Consider the following 25365-nt stretch of genomic DNA (forward strand, 5'->3'; position numbering starts at 1 on the left):
TAAGTCAAATTATAGTCCAATGAGTCACATGGGGCCAAAAAAATCTTTTTTAAAATTTTCATTTTGTCCTCAGGTGGTAAATGACCATTTTACCCCTAGATAGAGAAAATTTCGGTTTGACTCCAAATTGATCCTCGAACTCCGAATCACCATATTAAATCATTATGGGACTTTAAAATTCTTAATTTCATCGTAAATTCTCTATTTGATCTAGTTCAAGGCTTAAATCAACTTTGTTGTACCTCTAGGTACAATACTCACTTTTGTAAATTTTTCGGGACTCTCCTAGCATGCAAACATGTTATCCATCACATGTATGTCATGACAAATATTTTTATAGAGTCGGGCTTGTCATCTTCTCCCCCACTTGGATCAACCATATGATCCTTCTTCATGACTGATTTCGACAACCGGCTAAATATTAATATTTTAATATTATTTCATTAATAAAATATTATTTTATTCTAAAAATTTTATCTTGTCTCCTTGGTATCCAAAATACCTTATTATACCTCACTTGACTTCCAAATCGCCTTTTATCTCACAAATTCTCCTCCGATAAAATTATTATTATTTTGTTGTTATTTTCTCACTTGCGAAATATTTTATCCTAAACTACTCCTTTCGTCTTTTATCACTTTTAAACATTTTAATTGACCTCAATTTGCATTCGATCAACTTTATTTATCACCATATCAAAGTATAGGGTATTTCATAGATACATCGGACCATTTGAGATTTTGGAATGTGTAGGCACAGTGGCTTATCAGTTGGCGGTACCACTAAATATGTCTGATGTACACCTAGTTTTTCACATATCCATGCTTAAGAAATATGTCCCTGATCCTTCACATGTGATTCATTATGATGAAGTCTAGTTACAAGATGGACTGATGTATGAGGAGTAGCCCGTAGCCATATTAGATCGGCAAATGAAACGACTTTGCTCCAAAGATGTTGCCTTAGTGAAAGCATTATGGCAAAGTCATACGATGGAATAAGCAACGTGGGAACTTAAGGATGTTATGAGAGCCAAGTATCCCTATCTCTTTGAAAGTTAAGGCATGAATTTGATGTAATAATGTTAAGCTAAATTCAAGGACAAATTTTTATAAGGAGGTGAGGATGTAATACCCCTAATCTTGATGTTGAACATGTTAACGTATGGTAAGCTATTGAAAAAGCTTAAGTGAATTATTAACTCTATGCTTATGAATTCAAGGATATGCTTATGTCCATAGAGAGATATATATAAAATGTACAAGTGTGTAAAGGCCAGAAATGATGTGTGCATACGTTTAGCTACTACATGATATGGTGCATGTGTTTGGTGCTTAAATGAATATAATATGAGAGCAATTATGCTATATGTGATTTACGCATTATGTGACATAGAGCAAAAATGAGGATTTGAATTATGTGATGAGCTTGTGTGTTTATGTTGGGTAATTTTGATGAATTCAATGGGTAATGTAAGTTGGAAAGGAAATAGATGTTAGACATTTGAGCGAGGAATGCTCTAAGTGTTGGAAAAGTGCATTCTAGACAAGAAGTATCGATACATTGGCTCCATGTATCGATACACTAAAAGTAGGAAGAACACGAGAAAGGCATTTTAGGAAATATGTATAGATACATTGCCTCGTGTATCAATAGATTTAAAGAACACAACAATGAATGTATTTCTATCGATTCTATCGATACATTGTCCAAGTGTATCAATAGATTTAAAAAAGGAAACATTTTGGATGGAAAAGTATCTATACATTTGTGGCAAAAAGCATTCTATCTAAACAGTATCAATATAATGCCTCATGTATCGATAGAATTAAAAGGAACCCATGGAGATGTATCAATACATTGCTAAATATATCGATACATACATAAAGATTGGCAAAACAATATAAGAACCTTTGGCAATCTGCCCAGTTAAAATAAAAGCCAAATAAAACCTTTTCCCTTTGCTCTCATAACCCTCTTCCCCCACACAAATTTGAGGCTTGAAAAGAGGCATTTGGAGGCTAGAAAATCAATGTAAAGGTAAATTTAAAGCTCGTTACCGATTAATTTTCAATTTGAACAATTTGAAAGTTGGAAATTTTATGTTTCAGTTTTAGTGGTTGTTGGAATTGAAATTGGCTGGAGCTTTGAAGTTTGTATGAGCGAAATTCATGTTTAAGGTAAGGGAATTAGTGATTGTTGAAAAATGAGTTTGTATGATGAATTATTAGGAATGTGCTATGTTGAAAAGCTGGAATTGCTTTGAAAGTTGGGAATGTAGTTATGAAATAGAGAATTAATGTATGAATGTTGATGAATTTGCATTGTAAATGCTAGATGACAATTTGAAGTAAGTAGTAAACTATTGAGCTGATATTGACGCTTTAGTGAGCTAAATTGTGCAAGGTCGATAGAGGAACACTGAAAGTGTCAAAATGAGTAGGGATTTACGAACTAGGAGCATGATGACTAGGTGTGCATGTATGCTCCCTATGATAGCATGAAAAATGTATGCTATGCTTATATGTATGTATATATGTCTGGAAATAGAATTCCTAGACTCATGTATGTTATGGAAGTAATATGATGTGCTTGGAAGGATTATGCATAGGCCAAAGATTAGCAATATGTGCATGAAATGAAGAACGTGAAAAACCTAAAGATATTGTACCTAGACTAGATGATGTTGATATGATTATGAATTTAAGTGATGTGGAAAGTGATGTTATGTTTGATTTGTTTATAATGTATATGTCTAGAGCTGTCATGTTTAAACTAGTGAATGTTATGAGAATTACATGAGATGCCTAGAGGAGTTATACCTAGGCTATTTATAGAATGTGGAATATGATTAACACTGAATTATGATGATGATGATATGTAATGTATAAGTCAATGGTTATATGATTATGAATGATGAATACAACCCGTCTGTGGTAGATTTCGGACAATGAAATGATGTGAGATAAATATATTCTGTCCTTGGATAATTCTAGATGATGTATGTTATGGGGTTAAGTATGTCCATATCCTTGTAACTATGTATGTTGCCAGCAAGAATGGTGGTAAGCAGGATGGTGGTTTCGTCCCGCCTGTGATTCCTACTTGTAGTGCCATGATGCCATCCGTTGAGACTTTTCCAGATGATGACTATGTACTTCACCATTTGCTTCGGCAATGGGGCATGACTATAATGATAAGTTGTCTATCGGTTAGCCACCACACATGACTATGTTATGTCCAGGGAGGACCACTTAAAGTTATGATGTTATGACCATGTAGTGGAATCCCTTAGGATGTAAACATGTGAATTTATGTTATGATATTGGTGTTTATAAATAATGAAAATGTAAAGTCTTGAGGTAAGAGCCATGGATATATGTATGTTTATGATGAAAGATGAAATGCAAGCATAACAAGCTTAAAGGATTAGAGCTCACATTGATCCCTCACGAGGTAAGTACATTGAATATGTATGTAGACAATCATATGGTGGGCTGGTTCATACAATAGATGGAAGTCGATAGCGGCTATAATGATAATGATTATGATAGGCAAGATAGAAATAGCCAAGGGCAGCTCAATACCTTTAAAGGCCTAAAGTGATTAAATATTTAAATGAGGCCCTTACTAAGCAAAAAAAAAATTAAATTAGGCCCTTTTTATTGAAATTAAAAAAAATTACCATTAGTTAGAGATCATTAAAAGCATATTACATTCATTGAAAATAGAGAAAATAATTGAGAATTATTAGCATCATGGGAATTGGGAAGTAATAAAAATTAAAAATTTATTAGGCACATAATTGGGAAAGTGAGAGAATATGTCATTTTATTAATTATTTTGACTTTCACATAAGTGAGGAAGTAAGATAAATAGTTGAGAATTAATAGAAGGTAGGAAGTGAAAGAAAATAAATATTCAATAAACACTTAATTTAAGAAATATTTTATTAATTATTTTAATTTTTATATATATTTAATATAATTAATTATATTATATAAAATTAAGGGGCCTATAAATTTTTGAGGCCTAAAGCAAGGGCTTTGCTGGCATTATGCTAAAGCCAGCCCTAGAAATAACTTACTCTACGTTATACGATAAAAAGTTATGTATGAATGCAGCATAGTATGGTTGCTCAAAAATTGCTAGAATGTTTATGACAGGTGATGTCTAACCTATTCTACTATGTTTACATTGAGCTTACTGCTATGTATGTATGTTTAGAGGATACATGTAGCAACTATCCTACACATTTGCAATTGTTATATGCTCCCGTTCATTGAGTATTAGTATGACTCACCCTCTTCAATTGTATGTGCAGATAAATAGACACTGAGGACCAGGTGACTTAACGTTGTCCCCTACAGACATGTAATTTTGGAAATTGGTAGGTTACCATGCTAACAAGTCACTTCGTTGAGTCATAGTCAAGTTTTATACTTCCACACTATGTAGACGATGTTTATGTCTTAATATATTATGTTAGCACTATGATGCCCTATGTTAAATGTATGAAAAGTCAAGATGACTTAATGAACTAGCCAAAGTATGGCGGAGAATGATATTACGTTAAGTCCTGTATGTGATTATGAGCCAAGGAGCTATAAATGAATATGACATATTAAGATGAATTTATGTTAATGATGATAGCTATAAGGCCTTATATGGATGAAATGAGTTAAACAAGACTTATGGATGAAGGCTTCCTTAAGTCTCGCAAGCTTGTCTACCGAGTTCATGCATGCTACTCACAAACCCTCAGATTTGGGTCGTGACAGAAACTATTATGCCAATAATAATAATGGACGAATGAAATTAAAGAAAAAAGTCCTTTGAACAATTGTGACTATTCAAGAGTTATATTTGTTCAAATAATTATGTCGAAAACCAAACAATTATATTTGTTGAAATAAGGACAATTAAGTGTTTTAGAAATAGACAGTTGTGTTTTTGCGAAAAGACATCTTTATCTATAAATAGCACTTTTTGGTTTTCTAAATAGGAATAAAAAAAAAGAAAAAGAAGAATTAGAAACAATTCACAATCATTCCCTCCATCATCTTGAATTCTTCTTAGATTGCTTCTATACTGTTTTGTTGTAGAAAAACTTTATAAGAGTTTGATAATTTTGTCATACATAAGTGAGTGCTCAGTTAATTAATTTTGAAAACACAATCAATCATTAAATTTTATTATATTTTCGATATTTATATGCTAATAATTCTTTTACATAATATAAGTTGAAATGAATAAAATCTTAAAAAAAAAAGTAACATAGATATACAGGCTGTTGATGACTTAGGAACTCTTTTCGACTAAGTAAATGTTTTTGGTCCAATGTTTTTGGTATTGATTGGAGCTGTACAGGGTGGGCTTTCATTTTGTAAGAGAGGTTTCAGGCAATGGTTATATAGGGTGGGTGGTTTATATGGGTCAAAACTGTGTGTTTTCCTATGTAAGGCTACAAACTTATGTAACCCCATTAAATTATTGAATCAATGAAATAGTTCATGGCTTAGCAAAAAAAAGATATACAGGCTGATAAATTTTCAACAGTTCAATAGCTCTTCCTTGCATCACCAAATGACATTTCCGATTATGAATAATTCATTAGTTTTTTTTTCCCTTATAGAACACCTTTTTTTCTGTAAACTTAACAAACTATATGACATTCCCCAGGTTACAAAAGCAACAGCAGTTCAAGTAGCAAGAAATGATTTTCTTGAGAATGTACATTAAAAACATCTTTGTAAGACGGAAGTTATTATTACAGAACATAACACACAAATAAAATAGTAGAGTTGTGAGGCAGCAAGTAATCAGAGAGATTTGAGCATGTCTTCAGCGCTGGAAACTTTGAACTGGCCACCAGATTCCACGTTAACAACTTTAACTTTAAGATCATCAATCAGGAGAGCAAACCTTTGTGACCGAACTCCAAAACCTCTGTCAGAGACGTCAAGGTCAAGACCAAGAGTTTTGATGTAAGCTGCAGAGCTATCAGAGAAAAACTTGACATGCTTGTTTTCGGGATATGACTTTGCCCAAGCCTTCATCACATATGGGTCATTTACTGCAACACAGCCCAAAATTTTTTGGGAGTTTCATAATAATTAAAGCATAATTTGGTCATGCAAATTTATCGTAAGCAGGAAGAAGGAAAAAAAAAATAATTCTTAATACCACTGATTAAGAAAATCTCACTAATGCCTTTTGACTTCAGCTCCTCTGCTTTTTCAATGAATCCTGGAACATGCTTCAAACTGCCAATCATTTTGGAAGTTTAAAAATGAGGACAAAATAAATGAGATTTAAGGCCCCAGCTATAGAAAATTTTTCTATAACAAACTTCAAGTCAGTAAAAAATTCTGAGTACGTTAGAACTAAGAATGAATATCTATTAGTTTAGTCTTAAGTTTTTAAGATAATTATTTGATCAAATCTTTAATTAGATTGTGGTCGTTTTGTAGTGGCAAATCAAAAGGGCAATATGTTACTTTGATTGGTGGAAAAGAAACTAAAGAGACTTATAAGTAGAAGAATAAGCACTAAGCAAATTAATTTCCCTTTGGACTTCTCCATACCATAATAAAAACAAAGAAAAAGTGGAAGTAATCTCGTAAGCATTTAAATAAATAAATAAGGTTTTACCTGCACGTGGGTGTAAAGGCACCGGGAACTCCGACGAGAATGACCTGTTTACAGGCAGCAAGGGAGTGTACGGACACGTTTAGAATCTGATCATCCTCATCAGCATAGGAGAGAGTGCCATCGGGAATTGTGTCACCGACCGCGGTACAAGTCATTTTTTGTCCCTTTTCTTTTCCCTTTTGCAAAGAGATGGATGGTGGGGAAGGGGGAATGAAGTTGCCTGGTTAACGTATATCAGTATATGTAAGAGGAAGGATGTGTGTTCGAAGGAAGGAATCAAAGGTGGTGGGCAGCGATGAGTAAAAGGACAAGGGAATGTGGACTAATGATTGCGTTTGGTCTGAAAGAACGTGGGGAATGGTTTGTCTATCATGGCTTTTGATTAGGGAGAGAAAGTCAAAGGAGATGTAGGAAATGATATATACATATATATATATATGGTAGTATGTATATGCTATCGCCTATGGAATAGAACTTTTAACAGTGTTAGGATTTAAACCACTCATTTCAGTATGACTCTAATGCTAGAGACAAGGAGTTTCTTGCTGAACGGTTCATCAGCAAAGGTGCCCTCCCAGCTTTGTCGTGACAATGGCAAACAATCTTGGAAGTGAATAATTGAGGTTTTAACTTTTAAGATTCCATCTGGTTTTTCAAACAGAAGGATCCAACAAAATGAGACACTACTCAATAATTTTGTACTGGAATTAAATAATTTTTAGATCATAATTATAGATATGTTTATTGTAATTCCGATGCCTTCCTTTTTCAGATGACTCAAAGGATTCAAGAACGACAATTAAGTCTGTTTCAGATTGCCAATATTTTAAGTCCAACATGCTTTGAATGCACTGAAATTTGAAAATCCATAGGGAACTACTTTCTAATCAACATTGGTGCTCAAAAATATATAGACGGATAGCCGAATGGCAAGAAATTAAGAAAAGGACATTTTTAATAGATTTGGTTATCAAGCAGCTGCAAACATTGTTTAAGGTAAATCAAAGACTCAATCATCAGACCAACCACTATATACTGCAATCTAGTAAAATACTGTAACAAAATACAATGTAAAAAGAGGGTAAAGAATGGTATATGGCACAGAGTTCAGAAAAATTCACACAAGTAAAAAGATGATGCAGAATGATGTTATGGTTTCAAAAACTATATTCCTAGCTAGCTACTAACACCAGACTATGCAGGCATATTTTAACTGCAACAGTCATTCCAAGACTTGAAACACTCATCAAGCTAGCAAATGTCAGGGCCTTGGATCACTGATCTTCTCCATCCTTCAAGCCATTCCCTTCATCTCTATCCTTGGTCACTAGATTAGACAGCTCTTCTTCCTTTGTCAAACCATTCCCTGCATCGCTTACTTTTTTTACTTGTTCACCACAAGGTCCATAAGCCCAGGCACAAACAAAGTAATAAAGTAGATTGATAAAGCTCAATACAGCGAGAACCCAATAGTAATTGTCAATGCGACCTTTGTTTATATTACTTGAAACCCAACTCTCTTTCCCGCCTCTTGAGGTAATGTCATCAATAATGCTCACTACAACACTAGCTAGCAAATTTGCCACAGCCAATCCTAGTCCAAAGAGAGCAGCAGCAATGCTTGACATACTCTTGGGGACCTCAGAATAAAAGAACTCTGTCTGCCCTATCGCGGTGAAAGCTTCAGCTAAGCCATTCAAGCAAAATTGTGGCGCAAGCCACATAGCAGACATGTCCAAAACTGCACGAGGATTGTCTAGAAACCCATCCCTAATTGCTTTTCTTCGTCTGGCATTCTCAACAATTGCTGAAACTACCATGGCCATGCAGGTAAGAAATAGCCCAATTCCCATCCTTAGTTTGACACCAAGCCTTACCGGTTTACCCTTGATCTTCGATGCCATGGGAAGAATTGCACGGTCATAGAGAATAACCCATAGTGCTAGGGAAATGATGTTGAACATGGCATAAGAGCCAGCAGGAATCTGAAACTTCTTTGTAAGGTATCTGTCCATAGAGGTAGCCTGCAGCACAGGGAATGAAGTTTGGCTTAAGTTTATTGACATGATGATCCCTGTAGACCACACTGGTAAGACCTTAATAAGTGCTTTTAGCTCTTCTACTTGCTCTACTGTGCAAAGACTCCATGAGTTCGAAGCTGAGCCGTCCGCGGCTATGTCTTGCTCGGGGTTTCTGATGATGCAAGCTTTGTTCAAAAACCTATGAGCATAAAAGCAACAAAGTCTATAAAAAGATACAAGCACAATATCGAAATGATAAGGGATAGTGCTGTATAATCAACTGTTACCTTAACTTGTCAGTTGGTGCAACAATATTTGAATCCCTTTTGTGATGGTAACACCCACTTGAGTTTGGAAGTGGAAATGTCAGATTTCTGTTTTTATAAGCGACAACAACCACTTGCACAAAGCCAGTAAACAAGCTCTTGCTTGCTTTCTGCTTGAGATAGAGGGGAGAAGCAAGGAAAAACACGATAGCCGAGAGCAACATTAAGATTGCTGGAACTCCAAAGCCCACTTTCCATCCAAGATGATCTTGAATGTAGACAATACCTGTCAACGCAATTAGAACAGAAATAGCTGCTGAGGCATAGTACCAGCCAAAGAAGCTTTCTAGGACCCTGTCATTTTTTGGGTTATCTCTTCTGTCCAATTGGTCAGCTCCAAATGCCAAGGAGCATGGTCTAACACCACCAGCTCCAACGGAAATGAGAACAAATGAGGAGGTTAATAGAGTCATTTGAGCCGCTGTTGGAGATCTGCAGCTCTGAGTCAATAGATCGCAGGGGAAAGGCTTTGACTGTGGAATCATTGCTGTTAACCACAAAAGTATCATCCCCTGTAGCATTGAAGGTCAGGATGATTCTCATGACCAAACACAACACAGTGCATTTTAATCAGATCGTACATATGGTGCTAGGCGTTGGCTGCAGTTACTTATAACATACCATGAAATTGTTGAAAAATTAATGTATTGATTATGTGGAATAATATGCATGAATGCATCTTGTGTAGGAATTTTAAAAAGTTTTGAAACCTCTATATATCAAGACGGTAGAGATCACAATATATTTAACTATCCAAATTTAAGTTAAAATCAAATGGAAATATTGTAGTAATTCGGTTTTCACACAAGAGTTTCTTCGAGGAAACGGCACTCTCTAGGAGGTCTGTGACACTTGGCCATAAATCCATAATCATCTTAATTTAGTTAAATGTGCACACCTTCCCATAAACCCAAGCAACATATACCCTAAAAGTTTATTAATCTTTTACTGTTTAGTTCATACAAAAATATCCAACAGAAAGGTCTTTGATTAAAAAGTGAATCTCACCCAAACGAATGGTCTGAGATTTGACTCTTAGATAATGAGATCATTTACATTTGTCAACCAGTTTATGCCATAGGCATGCATCAAAAAAGCAATTAGAAATTCAGAATTTAACCTAATCGCAGGCATTAATCATCTCTTGACCGGCCACTTCTGAGAAGATATGAAGTCCTAAATTCAAACACACACACACATGCAAGCACAAGCTACCTTCTTGATGAAATAAATCAATAAATAACACACGCATGGTCATGGAATCTCCCTCTTCTCATTCTGGTGGATAAGAGATGTTAATGGCGATTAACTGCACTAGCAAATCGGGCCCAAATGAATTAATCTCCTCTCTCAATTATAAATGCATAAATCATACATAGCAATAGGATTGCCATCATTCCATTCTTGTGAACTTAGGAGGCTAATTAATGGACCACAAATCCATTAGCAAATCGTGCCTAAATGAATTTAAAGGGCAAACTTAGCTCTAATATGTAATGATTCGGAAGCCAAGTTGTTCACACCCTCCATCACTTGGATATATTGGATTGCATCAGGCTGGACCAGTGCTGAAAAAGGCTCTTTGTACAGATGTTTGTTCAATAACCTAATAATGGGGTCAGATAATCAAAGGTAACTTTTGCAAAAAGCTAGTCCAGTGCTGCTAAACATAAAATGTATCCCTTCACAATTTTTTGCTTTGGTTGCAGCTTTGTCAGGGCTGGTAATCAGAGGAAACTTTTGCACCACGTCGGTCCAACGCTGATAAACAAGAAATGTTTATCCTCAGAGATTTTTGTCTTTAATGGGTAGCTGTGTTGTCAAAGCCTGCACCTACGTGTGCTGAGGCACAAAACAAATCAACTAAAGCCCCAGAGGCTCCGTAGGGTTGGGACGCCTTTGATTAGACACACCACTTTGGTGCCTAGGTACACTCTTCTTTAAGGTAAGGTAAAAAAAAAAAACATGACTAACTTTACTGTCCCTTTCTTGGTAGTTTTAGGTTTGGTTAGGTTTTTAGTTATAATTTTAGTAAGTCAAAAGAAAAAAAATTAATGCAAACTCTTTTTAGAGGAATAAAGAAAAAAATGGGTATTATCACAGCCACATCAAATTTTCTTAAATTTTTCCATTCACTCTCCCTAAGCATATATAAATCATCAAAGCTATTGTGATCCACAGATACTTGAACAATTGCATTTTATTTGAATATTTTGGTCTTATTGTTTGAAAAAGAAGTTTTGGTACAAGAAAGGAGCATTATTGTTCCAGTCCGAGGCCTACACGGAACAACCTCCACCCACCACAACCACCCCAGCTTTATCTCGGGTGGCATGTTTAGTAGACTTTATAATATGAACAAGAAAGTGAATAAGTAGAGAGAGTAGTCCTCAGGGCCATGACTCATTTTTATCACCAGGCTTTATTCCCAATAATGATGAACTGATAGTAGTACGTTCGGGGCTCAGGGCCAAAAAGTCAGATGTTTCCTATATTCACGTGGGCTGCCGGGACAAACCCTTTGTGACAGGCGCTAGCATAGCAAATGGAATAAAATAAAACAGGATCCCAAGGGACATTCTTCCTTAAGCTAAAGCTGGCCATTATCACCTAATTAATTAATTGTTTTACTTGTTAACAAATATATTTAATTATTGTTTTACTTGGAAGTTAGACTTCCAACCAGACTACACACGGAATCGATGACCATTAAGAAGAAAATGATATGACTATTAACTCAAGACCATCATAGAACTTAATGGAAATGGCCTTAAAAAGATAGAAAATTTCAGGAGAAAAGTTACCAATAGACTGCAAATGGACCCCAAGCCAATGGTGAGGTAGCGACCCAGATATGAATCAGAGACGAAAGCACACAAAATAGGAGTGAAATTGGTAGCAGCTTGCCAGAAGAAGAGAGTATTGGTGCCTTTAGCAACTCCCATGTGATAGTCTTTAATCAGGTACAGTATCATGTTGGGCACCAGCCCATAACTTGCCACCTTCTCAAGTGATTCATTGGCTACATTTCAAAACGAAAATCTCAAAACACGGTACCAAAATCACCATGAGAGCTCATCTAAAACTTTTAAGAATACCAATACCAGAATTCTATTTTAAAAAAAATGTACAAGTATTTTATGCGGGTATTTTGCATGCACCAGAAAAGCATAGCATGCCATAGTTTGCTGCTTTACTGAATATTCAAAAACAGAGATTCGAAGACATAGCTAAAGCTAAAATGATCACCAGAAACATGGTAAACTTTATAGGAACACTTGAGTTAGAGAATGCAAAGGAAACGAACTTTTGTGTTTATCCATCGAATGTACCTATTATGAATGGCATGGTAATGAGTCCACCCTTCTGTCTGTCAGGAATATCTTGGTGAGTCATTTCTCTTTGATCCGAAGAGCCCTCCATTTTATCTTCCATAGCTGAAGGCTTAGCTTTTGCTCCTTACAAGACAGGTTTGAAAAACCGAAGACGGAGAGAGCTGCAATATATATCTGTTTTGGAAGTGAAGTTTCAAGTTTCGAGTTGTGAGTTTTTAAACCGAAAAAGCAAGAGGTGTTTGCGTGTTACAAATGATAAATAAATCAGAAAGGCACTTGAACCCAAAAAAAATATTAAAATAAAAAATATAAAAGAGGGTAGATAAATAATTGGGGAATAGACACACCATGATCTTAACACCTTTTCTTGCTGGTTACATCAAACTTCAGCCTTCTCTCTTTTTATTAATTAATTTATTTTTCTTTGAAAAAGAAATTCACTTTTTCTAATAAAGTACATTGTAGGGGTAGTACAATAATCATGATGCGCTTTCGGGATATGGTGCAGCATGTTTCACTGTAATAGGATGGTCCACCGGTCCTTTTGCTCTACTTGCTCCAATCACCAGTCAGTATCACTGCAGCAAAGGGGCATTTTCTTTCTTTGAAGGGGTGAAAGAAAGAAAGAAAAGGGTCCCAATGATGAGATAAAGAGTAATAAGCCAACCCTAAACCCAACCCCAAAAAACACCAGCACTGAATTTAGGTTTACGACAATTCACATTGCACGTGGGTTTTAATCACATAGCAAGTATTTTCGCAAATCCTATCCGCTGGTGACTTCACACATCAGTTTTCATCTGGCAGCCGTCTGATCTGTAGAACCAACAGCTCATCTTTTTTGGAAATTGAAACTTTTCTTATATTTAATGAGCCCAAAAGTATAAAGAATTTCCCATAGCCCAGACCCAGAGTCTCGTATATATCAGATTTTTCAGAGCAAGTTTTTCCGTCTGCAGTTGGTAGACACTGGCCACTGCACGAGTGTTAACTATTGGACAATAAAACTATTGGTGGTGGCAGCAGCAGATATTGCCGTGCAATTTGGAAAATCATGGTCTCCCTTAAATGTTTTTTTTTCTTTTAATTTTGGGGCATCCTTAATGAAGTAATTTTTACGATTTAGTTACATCATGTAACATGGAAAAGATTTGATAGGATGGCAATTCTAAAAGATCTCATGTCTGATGACCATTGGCAAAGGTACTTAGATATTTTTGCTGCCTAATGATATGTCCTTTTTTACCCAAAAAAATAGTATTATTACGCGATTTAGAAAAAATTATGAAAAATAATTTTTTTTGATAAAAATATTTTAAAAATAATTATTAAAATAAATTTAATTATTTTTAATTATATTTAATTATAATTCGATAAAAATAGCTTTGAAATTATTTTAAATAAATTAAAATATTTATTACAATTTTTCTTCATTTGTATTTTCTATTTATCTCTTTTACCATCTAGTTCTCTTTAATTTTATCGATTTCACTCTTCAGCATCTGTTTATTATGCTTTCGATTTCTCTCTTTTGCACTTTTAGATTTCTCTTTATTACGCTTTCGAGACACTAAACAATGATTTTGCTGTGCTTAGAATGAGTGGTTATTTAAAATTTTTGATTTTTAAGTATTTTAAATAAAACTAAAATAGTAAAAATTATCATAAATGTTTGAAATAGCTTTTAATTGGATCAATTTGAGGCCTAGACACCAACAAACTCAAGAATTTGAAATTTATAAATCTAGGTACTCAAAGAAATTTTTTTTATTTTTAATTGAAATAAGTGTTTTAGATAAGAAAATTTGTGTTTTGATTTATGAAAATATATTAGAAACACTTTAATCAATGCCAAATTGTTAAAAAAAAAAACAAAAAGAAATGAAGAGAGTAGAGAGGATTTGGAGTTTTAGTTTGTAAGTAATAACAATGTTTTAGGCATTAAAGTATAACAAAATGTTTTTAAATATAGCATGTAACAATAATATTTTTCAATATAACGTGTAACAACAACATTTTTTCAACATAACGTGTAATATATTTTTGTACATGGCGTGTAACAATAATTTTTTTTTTTTGAATATGATATGTAATAATTTTTTTAATCATGACGTATAACATGTTTTTATACATGATATGTAACATATTTTTTATATGACGTGTAACAACTTAATTATAGTGTGTAACATCATGGCATGTAATTTCATTAAAAGTAATTTTATTTAACTTGACTAACAATAATTAAATTTATAAAAAAATTATTTTTAAAAACATTTAATCTTTAAAATTTATTTTTAAAAATGTCCTGCGATTTATCTAAAACAAATTTTGTTCTTACTTTTAGTTTGTACTTCCCAACGATTTACCTCTAATTTTTAAAAAACAAAACAAGTTCAACTCTGTTGTTCCCTGTCCTATCCATTGATAAATTATCATTCTAATTAGATTGATAAAAACAGTAAAATGGTAGATTAAAAGTGCAAGTGGTGAAGAAGAAAGAAGAAAAGAACCATAACATCTTACATGGTAATTTCCCTTGTTTTGAAATGCAAACAACAGTTCAAAGAGAAGAAGGAAGAAGCTTATGCCACCCTCCTTAATGAAGACACCGACCTCATACATCCACTTAAAATGTTTTCAAATAGTCAATAAAATTGGAGCTTTTAGGGAGGGCCCAAAATTATTTGCAAAGGAATTTACATTCATTGCATGAAGGAGACAGGGCAATAAGGACAACCATACCTCTATAGCTATTTAGGCCTTGCGTGCTGCAGTGTGTCCCTAAAGTCCTCTCCTCCTTTCTTTCAATGATGGGGTTTTCAATCATGTGAAGCAAAGCAAAGCAATTCCAATACACCTCCTCTCATGTGAAAAAGTGGGTACATATCGTTTTTTCTTTTTTTTTTTGGATTTGCGGGGGGAAGAAGAGAAAGAGCCGCTCAACAAATGCCGGTAAAGTTGGGCCCTGATTTTACATCTTATCTTCTATCGTTTGTTCACTAAAAGCCAAGAAAATGACAATCTAAACCGCCTGATTAATGAACATTCAACTATTCAAAAGAAAATTTTTGGAAAATGTTTTTAGTCTCATTTTCAATCTCTACAAAGCCATTCATTCGAATCATGTTAAATGACAGCTTGCAATATTACGATTCATCATTTTGATATGATCATTATTTGTGCATCTTCTTCCTCTTTAATTTGATGGGTTTTCAAAAAAGAAAAATAATGAATTTTTGAGAGTCTTTTTTGATACAATGTTGGACAAAAGTCCAACAAAAAATCACAAGTCGATAATTCTAGGAAAATTTTCCCAGGGAATTTTATTTTTTTAAGTAAATTACTAGGATTTTATATATAGTATCTTCTTTGGTGGAAGAAAAATGCTATAAATTATTTTTTAAAAAAAAAATAAATCTTAGAATAAGAAACTGTCTATGAAGAAGTCAAAGTAGGAGTAGACCATATAAAGGCAGCCGTGGTTCCTTTTCAAATATATTCTTTATCTAATAGTGAGGGAAACTTCTTTTTCAAAACATAAAAACATGACTGCCTTTAGCTTTAACTACTTTCTTAATGAGGATTCCTTTATGTTTATACTTTGATAGTTCCAAGTTCCATTTTTCTTTTCGTACATCAGATGTTTAATTATACTTTCATTATTGTGAATTAGCGTAAGTAGAAAATAAGAAGACAAGTTACAATCCCAGTTGATCTCCTGCGGATCTGTTCTAAAAACGTTTTTTTCTTGGAAAAATATATGATTATGATTATGCTATTGTTGATATGAATGGGCCCTTTGGACAAACATTTCACGTGATTAAAGGGGACCTTAAAGTCAGCATCAAACAACTTGAATTTTGCAGTAATTTTTGCTGTTTCAATTATTTCTTTCAAACTTTTTTCAAAGGAAAGAAAATGCTAAAAGATTAAAGTTTTAACATATAAATTCTTCCACTTTAACTGGGTTTTACCACGCAAAAAGGGGAAAACCAAACACTTTGCACCCCAATTGGCTGGCATTTACTGGCTGCATGAACAAAAAAAAAAAAAAAGAGACTTGAACAAGTAGAAGAATACTTTTCCAGATTATGTTCATATTTTTCTTCTGAATAGGAGCTAGAGATTTGATCCCAACATTATACGAGTGGAAATTGGTTGGCTTTCAAAAGCTAAAAGAAATTGACCCAGGGCAGGACCAGGTGCCCACATTTCTCATCGGATAATTGATCAATGTCGATCTATATTTGACTAAAAGTAGGACCACCATTGGGGTTGGATTTTAGGTACGTTTTTCTTTAGTCAAAGGAAAATTTGAAAAGCAACGTCATATCCTGCCTCCATTAATTAAGTTGCTGTGCTTTGAAAGGAAGGAAGGAAGGAATCAATGTAACCATGGGAACTGCTTAGTCTGTGACTTTTCTCTTTTCTATTTTTGCATCAAATCTTCTTTCTTTTTTTACCAGGTTTAAGGCAAAGTAGGAACTTGGAAGTAGCGCATTGTATTTGCATTCAGCTGGTTTTCATGTATCCAACTCACCGGCCCAAAACCTATCCATCGGCTCCTTGGCTGCCTTCCTTATCTTGTTATTTTTCACTTTTTTTTTGTTAACTAAATTTCGAAAGGGTTATTCTAATCTTCGGATCAGTGATAAGTTTCAATCCATAACCATTTTGGTTGAGTTAGAAGGCCTTGTCAATTGAGTTAACTTGTCCTCCAAGTTTTAAAATTGTACAAAAATATTAATATAATTCGATAACAAAAATATCTCTATGGAAGAAAAAAAATATTGAAAAAGATTAAATTATTTTAACTAGATATTGAAAGACGATTTTGTCAAAAAAGAATGAATATTCTTAAGTGATACGATGCAATTGTCCCATTTTAATGTAATGTCCCCTTTGCATCACTTATTTTGGAATTCCAACATGCTTGGGAAAATGCCAGAAAGCATTTGGTTTGTGCACCAAGGTACAAGGGAATATAAAAGAGATGAAAGTTTTTGATAATTAATTTAGTTTTTAACATGAAATTCAATGTAGTAATAATGAGTAAAATCACCCCATTGTCTTCATAATAGAAAATGTACAAACACAATTCAAATTTTTTGTACTGACTTCTTAACAACCATTCCTATATAACAAGGCTTTATGTATATACATTCATCCAATTCAATATCATCCCTTTCCCTCACGCAATTTCTAATTTGTCTTCAAATTAAGACAGACCAAGTAAGAACATGGCTGTATCCAGCGGCGGAGACAGGCCACCCTCAGTTTTTGATTTTTTTTTTATAGATATAAAATTATAAATATATAAGTTTACCACTCTTATTTAATTCAAATAAATTGATTTGACATAATGATAAGTCATTTATATTAAAATTTATAGGCTGGGTTCAATTCCTTTGACTTCCAAAATTTGAGATTATTTTTCTGTTTTTCTTATAGAGTAAACCCAAATTTTAAAATTAGTTTTCTAATTAAAATTTGAGATTATTTTTCTTTTTTTTCTTATAAAGTAAACCCCAATTTTAAAATTGTTTTTCTAATTTTTCTTTTTTCTTATAGAGTAAAAGATGCATTGCTTAACTAAAAGAGTAAACCCAAATTTTGAAATTATTTTTCTTATTTTCTTTCTTATAAAGTAGAAGATGCATTACTTAACTCTATCTAAAGAGTATAATTATCTAAAGATTTGATTTAAACATTTATACAAAATCTACTTTTCTTAAAAACCCTTCATTTTTTAGTGTAACTTTACTACAATATTTTGTATTATTGTACAAAATATTTTATGGTCCTATGGAGTAAAAGATGCATTACTTAATTTCCTGAAGAGTATAAATTTTTACTTTAATTTTTCTTACAATGTGTTGATTAGGTTTAAGTAATTGTGCAATATGTCATATGTTAACATGAAAAACTGAACAAGAATGTGATTAAAATATTTAAAAATTTTCAATAATCTTATCTTACTTTTTCAAATTAAATAGGTATAAAATGATTATTAAAAACATTAACATGGATTTAATTATCGATGAATTTGAAAGTATTAAAGCACATTGAGTATAGCTTACAATGCTTAATGTGAAAATCTAATATTAATTTTTTTTTGCTTTATATCTATTTATATTGATGAATTTGAAAATTTATATTCAAATTACTAATAAAATTTTACATTATAATTTAATTTTATTTAAAAAATGATTAATTTTTTATTCCGAATCGAATCATTAATCCGATTTATGACTTTGTATAATTGCTTTTTAACCACCCCTTATATAAAATCCTAGATCCGTTATTGGCATGGAAGAGAAAATAGAAGCAAAATTTCCCTGGATTTCCATACCTATATGATTGGGTTTGCAATGTAAAAAAATTTCAAGAGAAAAGATTCGGATCATGATTTTTTATTCTTTTAAAAAGGATAATTAATTAATCATGACTAAATCATCAACAAATCTTACTACCAACATTTATTTACTCTTGTTTCACCTCGGCCATCTGTATGATCGACCAGGTTAGCATGGAACTTTTGATTCAGCTTATGTATTCCTTTCAAGTTTAGGTGTTTGATAGGGAGCATGCTGTTTGAACTTTTGGCATGGGGCCATGCACTGCATCAACTATTCTGGCCATTCTTGTTGTCTTCGTCTTGGTCTGAAGAGCCTTCACGAAACTAGCAGCATCTTGAGCAGTCTCATAGCGATATTAATTTTATACTATCGCAATTCTTTAAAATCTTTGTTACCATTAAACTTTTCGAATTTTACATATCTATGCTCTGAAATTTCAGCATCTTTCTCTCAAAAACGAGAATAAAGGGCCATAGCTCATTATGTGCGGACCGATAAGGTCATTTTCTTTTTTTTCTTAGCTTTAGCAAATAAACATTCTTTCATGAAGCTTCTTTGGTCGTCATGAATCGCTGCTATTTCTTATCGACATGTTGCTTTCAAGTACATTCAGACATAATCTTGTATGTGATGGTTACTTCTCATCCCAAAATCTTTCAAGACCTTGGGTGTTGTTATCACATCTTCATGACATCTGAACAACTCTGATTTTATCTCGGTGACTACCTCTTTTCCTGGCCACCTTAACTCTGGTTGATATACATGTGGCTATGTTGATCTAGACCAATGCATGCATCTATCATACAATAGACCAAACACATCTTTTTTTGGTTAAAATTGGGGATTGCATTGAGTTTACAGTATGAAGTTTAGTCACACCTAAAGCATCTCCACACAAATTACTTTCAAAGAAAAATCCAGGAGTCACATCAAAACAAACAAAATCACATTGTTGGGAATTTCCTCTCCTGGCAGGAACGTATCTACTCCCTTTGTTGCCTTCTCGAAGCGTTAAGTTAAACTGCTATGCTGGAATTGGGTCATGACGATCCAAGAGGATGAGCATTAGCATCAGCATTGCTTAATTAATAGATCCATCACTACTTTAAATCAGATACTTGAAGCTCAATTACTTGACTGCCTTTTAATCAAACGTTCAAGTTAAAGGTAAAGCCAAAAGAAGAGAGGCAAGGATAAGACACAACTAGAAAATTTTTTATATTTTTTTTCCTGTATGATAGCTTGAGATTTGATCTCAAACGTTATATAAATGGAAAAATGGTTGCCCTTGAAAACCTTAAGCGGCCTACAAACCCAGATTGATCAGTGTCGATCAATTTCTGACTTAAGGTAGGACCCTTAGTTTTGTTGGGTTTTAGGTACTGTTTTTCTTTAGTCAAAAGCAAATTTTGAAACAAACGTTAAATCATGCTTCCATTTGCTACGCCTGAAGGATTGGAATGGACAAAAATATGGAGCTGTATAGCGCGTGGTCTGAGATGCATTAAAGCGGATTCTTTTTCCATCACCAAGCTTAAGCCAAGTAGACATGTTGCTGATTGAGTTTTGGCTAGTCTTCAAGACCCCTCGGACCTCATTCATCAGAATTCATCATTTAACCACAGTTAAGGTCGACTGTATCAGACAGACAATAGACACAATCAAGCTACCCAAGTCTAGCGGTAAAGAAGTTGAAAACTAGATCAAAGGCGGCAGGGAAGATCCAGTTATGAGTTACTGAGAGTTGTGTTCATTGATTTGGAAGCTCGCACATGGTGGGTCAATTTGATAACCTGACCTTGTTTGCGGCACAAGAAGTAACTAGATAATGCTCTTTCAAGCTGCGAGTCACTGGTTCAAGCTGATTGTTTCATACAGTTTTATGACATTAGGCCGAGAAATCCCACTTGCGTCCAATTTAAATAAGCAGAGTTGGAGCCCGACAATAGTGAACCCAAACTGAAACTCAATCCAATGCAATGCTGGACCCTTCTCCCATTTCCGGATTCCATATCTTCACAATACATCGGAATTGCTTGTCCATTCTATTGGAGGAGAACCCACATGTACGCAATCCAAGTAAAAAGCTATTAAAAAGGGAACTTGAAAGATTCAATCATGACATTCCCCTGAATGGAACCAGCTAAGAAAACTAGCAAGCCGTTTTAGTGACCCTCTCTTCTTCATTCTAATAACATAAAAATAAGCACGGTAATGACTATTACTCACAAAACATATACATTAAGACAAACACAGTTTTATGGGGACAGAATGCATGTAGTCTAATAGAGAAAGGAGAGCCACGAGGTAGAATGCATCCCAGTTCAATCATTTGATGGATCAAGCATTGGTTTTGCACCACTCCTGCAGTGTTGGTGTTGCAACTCCAATATTTTTCATGTCAAAGATACTGGCTGGTTCACATAATTTAAAGCTCTTTATCAGTATAAATGCCATTTAGCAGAAAAAATATTCTTATTTTTCTCTCTCAAAGATAAAAGTGAAAAAATTGAAGTAAATTCTTCCAATATGTCAATGGTACCAAGACAAAGAACAAAGAGAATTGTCTATTAAAGTTTTCAAGCGAGAAAAATAAGAGAATTGAAAAAAATTGGACTTTTGTATGATTTTTCCTCCATTCAGCCCTCCCCTCTCCCCCTAACCCTTGTCTGCTTCATTTCCCTGCCTTCTATCTACACTCTTTTTCTCAAAAGGTGAGTGCAAATGTTTCCCCACTTAACAATCTTTTGAATTAGTTTCACATTCAATATCATTATCCCAATCTCACCAAGAAGCTTATAACTCTTTAAATTTGAAATGAAAAAGAATTAAAGTTTGCCCCTTCTACCCAAATTTTTATGTAGTCCTTCATGAATTATGTTCGGCAAAGTTAGCTGATTCCTACACCAGTCTTAAGTAGTAAATTCCAAAGGTTCTAAGGCTCTTATTATGTTTTGAATTACTTTCCTCTTCCAACAACTTAAGGAAATACATTAACAACCTCTATTCTCTTGCACCCTATAGATACTTGATTTTGGCTACAAACATATTCTCTCCAATATCAGTAAAGTTGTCTTATCAGGATTACATTACCACATACAATAGTGAAAGTAATCTAAAAACAGGTAGCCAAGTTGCGTTACAGCATGATGTAGCAAAAGTAACTTAAAACAAGTGACAAGGTTATTTTGTGTTAGAAGGCAATGAAAGAAACCCCGAAACAAGTGGCAAGTTCTTGAATTAATTCCACTCTTGAGATTTTTCAGAGTTTGACTTGGTATCTCTGAATAGAAATAGTTTAGATGTCTTCCTCTTAACGTTTCTTTGAGTTGCAAGAGTGCTTCCGCTTCTCCTAATAACACACTTCAATTGTGCTTTCATAGAACTTAGAATAACCACTAGTAACCCTAACACCTACTTGAAAAGGCTTTAATGCTCAACCACATGGCATCTTTCTATTGGTCGCATTAGTGACACCCCCTAGCCTATGTATATATGGGGTTTCGGCAACTCATTTGGGGGCTTTTGGAAGTTCACACATTCCCTATCTACACTCCTCTCCCCCCTCAATGTTCACTCTACATCTCTCTCTTCCCTAATTCCCTACTTCCTATTCCCTATACACTGTTCCACCACCTACCACAGTATTTGGTACTTTAGGGTCCGCTCCAATCTTCCTTTTTGCCACTCTCAGTACATCTCTGTTTTACTTGTTTGCAACATTACTTTTCCCTCTTCTAGAAGAACTGCTTCAACACACCTTAAGCAAGACATTCAGAACAATCGCCGACTCTTAACTTGTTGACCCACATATTGCATATATAACTACATTCACATTCTCATTCAATTATATGCCTGCTTATTACATACATGTATTTGAATAATCTCCTACATAGTTTATCCCCTGCTCATCTCTACTATTTTACACTACTACCTCTATAGAAGTCAATAAGTTTAAGATAAGATGAAAATTTCCGTTGGCATATATCCCATAGATAGATGAAGCAAACAATACAATCAACTTAACCTTTCTAGTTTCATAAACCTAGAATTTCCCCATTTGACCTAGCATAATCTCCACATGAAAAATTTTATGGAGAAAGTATGAAATTTGTTGTCTTTATTAATATCTCTAGAACTTGGATGAATAAAATACCAAAGAAAATGGCATGCAGGCACTCACATATTGCCAGCAGCACAAAGCAAGTGTATTGAACTATATGCATGAAAAGTAAACAAGAAAATGCTGTATGGATTAATCAATTATATAGGTAGAAGTCAAATTTCGAAGCATAACATAGCAGCTCCCAAAAGACATTGTAATTAAGATTCAAGTGGTTAAGAACTACATACCATCATGTACCTCAGGCGTAGCAGCAGCTGTGGCATCAACGATAACAGCAACAGATTGGTAATCATGTGCTACTGCATCAAAGACAGTTTGTCTAATGCAATTTGGAGTTTGAACACCTAGACATAGAGATTAAAGAATATTAATCTCTTAATGCACAACTACTCTTTGAAAGTTAAATGCCACATAAACTTAGAGAAACAAATGGCTCTCACAAAATCACTTATATTCGCAAGTTTACAAGTCTTGAGTTGTCCATACCAACAACCACTAGATTATTGACCCCATTACTCTGAAGGAATATATGGAGATTGGTATTAAAGAATGCACTGAAACGAGTCTTCACCAACTTGTAATCTTCTTCTTTTATCACAAGGCCATCCACCAGTTCTGCACCTACACTTCCCTTTGTGGTCGGACCCCCCTTCTCAGGAGAGTAAAAGTGCCGGCGAAACAGTTCAACATCTCTTCCGAAATAGTCATGTTCACGAACAACCTAAAACCCAAAAGTTTTTCACAATCATGTGCAATTTACAAACAACTGAACATGCCCTTTGTAAATATCATCTCTAACTTAATCACCACCAAATTTCAAAATGCCAATTTTATTCTGGATAAGTCTACAAAAGGTACTTTGATCTGTTATAGATAATGAGTAGTGACTGATTGATTAAAGCAATTTTTCTATTTCCAGGAGGCAGGATCAATCTTCTAAAATATCAACACCTTTATAGTTATTTCCAAAAAAAAAAAAATAGTTTCAAAATTTTCATTTCTCCATTTCTCAGAAGTAGTTTCAGGATGGAAAAGAGCTTCCATCATCAAACTTTAGAAGATTGATCAGATCTTCAATTAACTTGCTCTAAGAGATTCCCTGGAACTTGCTTTAGCCAAAACAAGCAGAACCCATTATCCAAAAAAAACCCTTATCCAAAGAAGCTGTCTGGAGAATGAAAAAGGAAGTTAAATAAGGAAAACAATTTACATCAAAGACTTAATTCTTTTTTCATTTTCTTAATAAATTGAACATCCTAGGAGACGCTTCCAAAGAGAAGAGAATGAATACAACTGAAAGAGAAAGTGAAGTTCTAGCAAGAGGAAAAAGGCTAGAAAATTTACCCACACGACGAGAATGCCACGCTGCCTGGCGATTTCAACAGCCTTTATGACATTAGGGACTATGGCTTTGCCTCCTTTCACTGCCATTATTTTATCCTCTAAAATATAATCTTTCTGCAAAAAGACACAATACCAATTTTCCACACAAAGAAAAAATCCAAGTAAATCCAAGACAAGATGATGAAGAAAGAAAGGACCTGCATGTCAATTACTATGAGAGCCGTCTGCTTCCATTTGTCTGCCATGCTTTCTCCCTGAAAATCTTTAGATTATGCAACTCTCTGGTTTGGACTGGTAGTAGCACCGGATTCAAGTTAAAAATTTTTAACGTTGGGACTTTCACTGTCTTAATCGTTGCCTGACAGATGCATGATGCTTTTGAAGCCGTCAGATCCTACAACGTTAAATCCTAGTCGTTGATGAAAACATTTCCCACATGGCAAAAAAGCTGGGAGCATAATTATAACTTTTTAAAAATTAGGTAAGATTTATTAAGATATTATAGGAAGTTCAAATTATATAATTTTTATTATGATAAAATAAATTATAGAAAAAAATACTGAAATGAAATATTCCCACAAAGTTGGAGGTATTTGCAAGCATGGGCGGACCTATATGAAGATAAGTATTGTCAAGTGACATCATTCATTTATTGAAATGTCAAAATTTTTTTTTGTTAAATTACTTATAATAGAATTTTATTTAGTTAATGATACTAATGAACTCATTAATTTTTATGTAATTTTATAAAAACTGAGGTCAAAGACTCCAAATCAAAGTAAATTTATTAAAAAAATAATTTATATACTAATATTTAAATACTACATGAAAAGATAAAATAATTTTCTTTTATAATTTAAGATTTTATTAAAAAAAGTCAAAACTTAAATTATTTTTTTTTCAAAAATTCAAATCCTATTCTTAAGATCTGTAGTGATGCTTCCTCTTCTCGATCGTTGGTTACTTTTTTTCACTCTTTCAAAACAACTCGTTTAGAAAAACTTCACATTAATTATGACACTACTTAAGAAATTTTTAGATCCACCCTTATCTGCAACCACCATAGAGTAAGGCAATATTAAAGCATTATTGAGAGGCTCATAACGGATTGACATGTACAAACCTTGAAAGGCTAAACAACAAAAACGTTTTTGTTATTTTTATACTAGGAATTAAACAACAAACACACTGAAAATAGTG

At 33.8% G+C, this 25365-nt stretch overlaps 3 protein-coding genes across 7 annotated transcripts; all 3 read right to left on the reverse strand.

Annotated features, from left to right (window-relative positions):
* Positions 1-5518: 5518 nt before the first annotated feature.
* LOC18595969 (peroxiredoxin-2B-like) lies at positions 5519-7041 on the reverse strand. Of its 2 annotated transcripts, none has more exons than XM_007024155.3 (3): positions 6655-7041; positions 6208-6266; positions 5519-6076 (listed from the first exon to the last, which is right to left on the reverse strand). In XM_007024155.3, the coding sequence occupies exons 1-3, from the start codon at positions 6807-6809 to the stop codon at positions 5823-5825; spliced, it is 468 nt and encodes a 155-aa protein (XP_007024217.3). In that variant the 5' UTR covers positions 6810-7041; the 3' UTR covers positions 5519-5822. The 2 variants fall into 2 exon arrangements, with proteins under 2 accessions (XP_007024217.3, XP_007024216.3); XM_007024154.3 differs by having other exon boundaries at positions 6187-6266; positions 6655-7035.
* Positions 7042-7591: 550 nt separating this feature from the next.
* LOC18595970 (protein NRT1/ PTR FAMILY 1.2-like) lies at positions 7592-12572 on the reverse strand. The gene is made up of 4 exons (XM_007024156.3): positions 12334-12572; positions 11806-12023; positions 8963-9513; positions 7592-8874 (listed from the first exon to the last, which is right to left on the reverse strand). Exons 1-4 carry the CDS (start codon positions 12434-12436, stop codon positions 7929-7931), a joined length of 1818 nt encoding a protein of 605 aa, XP_007024218.3. The 5' UTR covers positions 12437-12572; the 3' UTR covers positions 7592-7928.
* Positions 12573-20655: 8083 nt separating this feature from the next.
* Positions 20656-24521, reverse strand: LOC18595971 (Isochorismatase family protein). 4 transcript variants are annotated; one of them, XR_016026936.1, is made up of 6 exons: positions 24363-24521; positions 24166-24279; positions 23308-23542; positions 23049-23165; positions 21000-21105; positions 20656-20883 (listed from the first exon to the last, which is right to left on the reverse strand). XR_016026936.1 is itself a non-coding variant. In XM_088807065.1 (6 exons), the coding sequence occupies exons 1-5, from the start codon at positions 24408-24410 to the stop codon at positions 21036-21038; spliced, it is 588 nt and encodes a 195-aa protein (XP_088663191.1). In that variant the 5' UTR covers positions 24411-24521; the 3' UTR covers positions 20656-20883; positions 21000-21035. The 4 variants fall into 4 exon arrangements, 3 of the variants coding, with proteins under 3 accessions (XP_088663191.1, XP_007024220.3, XP_007024219.3); XM_088807065.1 differs by having other exon boundaries at positions 21000-21109; XM_007024158.3 differs by having other exon boundaries at positions 20656-21105.
* Positions 24522-25365: the final 844 nt, after the last annotated feature.

This window comes from Theobroma cacao, chromosome 6, assembly GCF_053813885.1.
Source record: "Theobroma cacao isolate CCN51 chromosome 6, ASM5381388v1, whole genome shotgun sequence".
Taxonomy (NCBI): Eukaryota; Viridiplantae; Streptophyta; class Magnoliopsida; order Malvales; family Malvaceae; genus Theobroma; species Theobroma cacao.